The sequence below is a fragment of the Lepidothrix coronata genome, unplaced genomic scaffold (genome assembly GCF_001604755.1).
Source record: "Lepidothrix coronata isolate B3197 unplaced genomic scaffold, Lepidothrix_coronata-1.0 Scaffold14, whole genome shotgun sequence".
NCBI classification, from domain to species: Eukaryota; Metazoa; Chordata; class Aves; order Passeriformes; family Pipridae; genus Lepidothrix; species Lepidothrix coronata.
In genome coordinates this window covers 2,501,286-2,506,951 of record NW_016690194.1, presented here as the reverse complement: position 1 = coordinate 2,506,951, position 5,666 = coordinate 2,501,286, and the positions used below count along the sequence as shown (strand labels likewise).

At 56.2% G+C, this 5,666-nt stretch overlaps 1 protein-coding gene across 1 annotated transcript; it reads right to left on the bottom strand.

Moving 5' to 3' along the window:
• Positions 1-819: 819 nt before the first annotated feature.
• FOXB2 (forkhead box B2) lies at positions 820-1,845 on the bottom strand. The gene is made up of 2 exons (XM_017806063.1): positions 1,421-1,845; positions 820-1,354 (listed from the first exon to the last, which is right to left on the bottom strand). The coding sequence occupies exons 1-2, from the start codon at positions 1,843-1,845 to the stop codon at positions 820-822; spliced, it is 960 nt and encodes a 319-aa protein (XP_017661552.1).
• Positions 1,846-5,666: the final 3,821 nt, after the last annotated feature.

The window sequence follows — 5,666 nt, the reverse complement described above, 5'->3', positions numbered from 1 at the left end:
GCACAATCTACGAATCGCCGGGCTGCTTTTATTTTAATGAGAAACTAGGGAACTCGGACACTCACACACGGCTTGAGAGGACAGGTCACGCTTCAGTCCCTTCTAAGGTACTATAGAATAGACTATGACAGTGTGAAGGGGAAGGGTAGGTGGTCGTTAGTCAAAGGAACTCTTCGCCGTCAGTGCCATTGTCACTTAAATTCTCGCTTCTTAGTCGAGTTATTTAAAGCTTATTCTTTAAACAGCGAGCATTACGTGACCTGGGACCCTGCGGCTCGCCAGGGTCCAAGGCTTTGCCCACCTCTTTCGGAGCAAGATCTACAGGACGGCGGGGCAGAGTTTTCCCGTCCGTCGTGGAAGAGGGAAAAGCAGATTTCAGCAGGGGCTTTATCCTTCTGCTCCCCCCAGCCGCCGGCAGATTGCAGCCCCTCTCCCACCGAGCACGGCTTTTGTGGGACTTCCGGGATGGCCGCCCCGGGAGAGGGGCTCAGAGGGTAACCCAGGCTGCATGGCTTCAGGCTGATGGGGTGTCGAGGAGACCTTCCCTCTCTGTCCTTTCCTCGGAGCCAGCCCCTTTGGCCCCAGCTATGATTTTTCACGCCGCCTCTCCGCTACTAATGACATTTAGCGATTGACGATAAAAGCTCTTACCTGCGATCTAGCTCTCAAATAATCTGATTGTACACGGTAAAAATACAGACACCAGCAGGGGTATAGTCATAAGATCGATCGGGTTTCCGTGCCGCATGCATGCTCTGAAGCCCCGCGTCCTTTCGTCTGGGAGCCTGGGGGCCTCTCTCCTCCTCGACCCCCTGCTCTTTAGGAGTGCACCAGGACGGAGTGGAGGGAGCCCTTGCCCTCGGGGTTGTTGCTCGCGGCCTGTTCCAACAACGAAGCAGCGGCCGGGGAAGCAGCAGGGCAGATCTGCGAGGCAGAGACCGTCAGAGCAGGGATGGCCGAGGCAGTGGACATTGCCGGCGCCGGTTTGATGGGCACCGGGACAGCCGGCATGGTCTGTGCCGGCGGGTGGCAGAGCGCCTTCATAGGCACGCCGAAGGGTCCGTAGTCAGGGGACACGGGCACACTGGTCACGGAGTCCATCACCCCCACGTGCGGCCACACGGAGCTCACCACGCCGCTGAGCTGGCTGGGCACCGGGTAGCCCAGGTGGTGCATCACCGAGGCCAGCGGCAGCCCGCCGGCCTGCAGTACACCCTTGTAATCTCTGCCGATGATATTCTCGATGGCGAAGGGATGCTTGAAGCCCGAGGGCTGGCTGCTCCCGTAGGGCGAAAACTGCGGTAGCCTCCCCACCGCTGCAGCGGCCGCTGCTGCGGCCACGGCCGCCTCGGAGCTTGCCAGCCCCGGCACCTTGCCCGAGGGAGGCGGTGGTGGCGGCGGGTGCGGATGGAAGTAGTGCACCATGTGCGGGGTGGGCGCCGGGGGCTTGCCGGGACCGCCGCTGCCTGTCCCGCTGCCGCCGCCGCCAGGCAGGTGGTGCTCGGGGCGCAGGACCTTGAAGCGCTTGCGGCGGCGGAGGAAGCTGCCGTTCTCAAACATGTCCCCACAGTCCGGATGCAGCGCCCAGAAGCTGCCCTTGCCCGGCTGGTCGGGTCGCCGCGGGATCTTGATGAAGCAGTCGTTGAAGGAGAGGTTGTGACGGAGGGAGTTCTGCCAGCGCTGGGTATGCTCCCGGTAGTAGGGGAATCGCTCCATTATGAACTTGTAGATGTCGCTCAGGGGCAGCATCTTCTCGGCCGAGTGCTGGATGGCCATGGCCGTCAAGGAGATGTAAGAGTAAGGCGGCTTTTGGTCGCTGTACGAACTCTTCCCCGGCCTGGGCATCGCCGCCCCGCCACAGTCCTCCCGCGGCCACACGATCCCACCGCGCCAAGGCGGGCACCACTAAGTGTCGCGCACGGCGGACTCGGGATGCCGGGAACGGCGCTGCTCTGCCCCGCCACCGTTTCTACATCCTGGGCGCCACCTCCCCGGGCCACAGGCGATCGTGACCGCCTCGCAGCCGGCCGGCGGGCTCGCACACGGCTCCTTCCAGTAGCCTCACCCCGCGGGATGCTCTTGCCTCGCCGCGCCGCTGCCTGTGGGAGACACAGCTGCTGCCCAGGCCGCGGAGTCTCAGGGGCTACGGGGCCGAGCCCGATCCCTGCCCCCGCTGGCGTCCCCGCTTTCCTCCTGGAGGCCGCTGAGTCTCCTGGACTTCCCCACTGCCGCCTGACACACTCTACTGGAGTTGGTGCTCCTCAGACATGAGCATGAAATTACCCCGGACCTCTGCAGAGATGCTGAGGAAGGAAATATAAACGTCCCTCTCACCGCTCAGTCCGGTGAAAAGTTTGCGGCGGAGGCCAGCGCCAGGAGCCGTCAGGGAGAGGAGGCGAGCGAGGCGGCGGCCGTGGCTGTGGCGGGACTTGCGCGCTCCAGCGCAGTTTTGTAATGGTGCCCGAGCCGGGAGACCCTCGCAGCTCCTGCTCTCTTGCTATCACATGACAGACGCACGGGGACTTGGCGTCTCATGGAAGAGGAGCGAGAAGAGGCTCCCGGCTCCCCCTTCACTCACACCTCCTCAGCAGGGCGAGGTGGAGCCCAGGGGTTGAGAAAAACTCCATGTGAGACCGAGATCTGCTTTCAAAACACAGGGCAGGGAACAGCGGCCCAAGCAGGGAAGCTTTCTCCTCCTCCCTCTTCCACCTCAGCTCCCCCACTACTGCCCCTTTCGCAGCCCCCTTATTATCCACTTTCCTCCTTTTGGCCCCTCGCTCCCGCGCAGCCCGGCTTCCAGCAGTAGGCGTGAAGGGCCTTCAAGAGCACCGCACCACCAGGAGGTGGAAAACGGTAAGAGGTCTTTCCTCCTCCCTGGGGCTAGCGTGCCAAGCACCCCAGGGAAGCGGCCCTCGAGCTAGCCCCGCGTGACAGCAAGCGGGAAATACAGGCCCTTTGGAGTAATCTTTTATCATTCCTGTCATTATGTTTAAGAAGTTACTCAGAGACTTGCAGGAAAACAAGAGAAATGCAAAAAAATCCTACTCTGTCCTCTCCAAGTCGTTAAGGTCAACGACGCGGCTCATAGAAAACGTAGAAAGAACCAGCCAAAGCATCATCTGCATGCTTCGAGACGGGCTACTTAGCGGTAGATCGGCTCATTAGTAGGAATCAACGACAGTGCAACAAACGTACTGCGTTATAGAGGGTAGGCTGTAGATTTGAGCGAGAAACAGGAAAGCCTGCTCTCTTAGCTGCCGCTAGAGTTGAAAGAGACCCTGCTCAACGTAAGCACCTACCAGAGCTCAATTAGCGAGATGCTGGAAGAGTTGCCTGCGTTTAAATTATTAGTCCCACTTTTATTGGTTAAATAAGCAAATAGGTTGAAGGCTCTTTCAACCTGTGTGTGTGTGTGTGTGTGTGTGTGTGTGTGTGTGTGTATGTATATATGTATGTATGTATATATATGTAAGAACTTTTTTGAGCCCACCCTTCCAGACTGGTGCAGCGGGTCAGACTCCACGGGTGTCTGTCCCGCGCAGGTAGAGGCGGCTGCAGCAGCGCTGGGGCAGAACCCAGCCGGCTGTGCCGCCTGCGCTCCGCTCTCGCCGTCGGGGGAGCTGGTTTGAGCATCAGACTTGGTTGTCTGTCTCCGAGTGAGGCGTTGCAGGTAGCGAAGAGGAAGAGTGAGAGAAACCAAAAAGAAAACAACGTTTGAATGTCTGCTTATACTCTCTGCTAGGGGGTCCAAGGAAAACACTGATTTAAAACCCTCCTTCAAGTAATGTGTATTTAGCAGTATTATACCTGATCAAGGTCAGTCAAATGAAGAGCGTAAAGGCAAAGGATCAGAGTAAGTAACCGCGATTTTGAAAGCCAAGTTTTGCCTGAAAGCAAGTGCTTAAAAAAACGTTTCAGATTATTGTTCAAAGCATTCACTGTCCCTCTGAGAAACTAGGAGACACCCTGCCAGCAACATTTACCTCTAGCACCTTGGGGTGCATCTCCCGTATTGCCAGAACGGCGAGAGCCGACATTCCGACATCTTTCCTGATGCATCTGTACATTTCCCCAAAAATATTTTTACTCGTGTTTTACCGATTAAGCCTATCCTAACTGATCAAAATCCTCAGAGTCTAAGTCCTGGATCTTAAAGTCATTGTCTGCCTCACCTCACCAGTTAGTAATCCGGCGTTTTACCCCCGTACGGCAAGTGTGAGGGTTTAGCCTGGTCCTTTCGCACATTAACATCGCAGTTGCACCCGGATTTTATTTTTCACGGGAGAACCGACCTAGACCAGAAGACCAGTGAGACCCGAAATGCACTGTTTGCATTTTTTCTTCTCCCAACCCTTCCCAAACGCGGCCGCTCTCAGGGGCAGTGGTGACTCTCTCTTTCGCCGGGAAGGTATAGTGGAGGCTGGGAAGGAAGGGCCAGTGTCGCCCGGAGCTACCTGGGCACCATCCTCCGGCGGGCACCGCTGAGGGAAACCCGAGGCTGCGTGCCTCCAGCTCTGCGCTCCCGTCAGCCTCCAAGGTGGGACTTCTGCTAAGCAAGGGGATGTCGAGGCAAGCCCGCGATTAACGGGAGCCCTTCCCAAGCTATCTGAAAAGTGCATTCACACACGGGCTAGTTGCTGGTCAGTTAGTATGCGCTTTTATGGGGCAACGACACTGCGGGGCTGCGGTCCGCCCAGCTATTTGTGAAAGCGAGACCTGTTTCTTGAAGCCTCTGAGACAATTAATCAAAAAAAAACACCTCAGGGTATTCGGTCTGACATCAACCAGGCCAGTTCAGATTTCAAGGGGGTAACGTTGTACAAATGATACACTGCTGGCAGTCACCCTGGGTTACTCCAGTCATCTCTGCAACCCTTCCGACGTGGAAACATGGTTTCTCGGGCGCTTTTTTTTTTTTTTTTTTCCAATCAGGAAGTCACTATAAAGTTTTGCTCTCGGGAAGTTACTTCTCTTCCCACTCCTCAGACGCATTCAATTCACGGGCAAAGCTCTACCCTTGGAAGATGGCCGTGACGTTGGTGGAGTGACTATCACCTTTATCTGTCTTACTTTGCATGTCTGGCGCTACATTAGACATACCTGACTTCTAGTTTTGCAGCAGTCTCCCTGCCTTAGTGAAGGTTAAGTTAAAGAGGGTTTTGTTGACATAGGGTAAAAAAAGCTTCATTTGTCAAGGGCTGCACCACTGAGGAAAACTTAGTCGAGCTGCATTTGGTGGACGGCCAGCTTCAAAGCAGGGTTTGGTAAGAGTCAAGCTATGCTCGCTCCTTGACGGGAGAGGTATCTTCGGAAAGGGAAAATGCCTTCACCTCCAGTCTCCTCCTTCAAGCCTTTAGCTCAAGGTCCACGGGTTTCATTGGAGGATTGGCTCTGCTCTTGCATTGAGACAGGTAATGCCAACACAGAGATGCTCTTCCTCTTCTTTGACCTCTCTCTTCGATTTTTAACCCTTTTCTTCTGTCGGTTTCACCTGCTACCTAGTCCTTCTGTTAGTCACGGCTTGCTGGCGCCGATGCTAATTTTAAGGCGAAGCGAAGTCAGGAAGAATGAAGGATAATCCGACTTGCCTTTCATGGGAGGAGGATGCAGCGAAGGATGAGGGCATCCTCCGCTCCCGGGAACGGATCGCTCTCCATGGCGAGAAA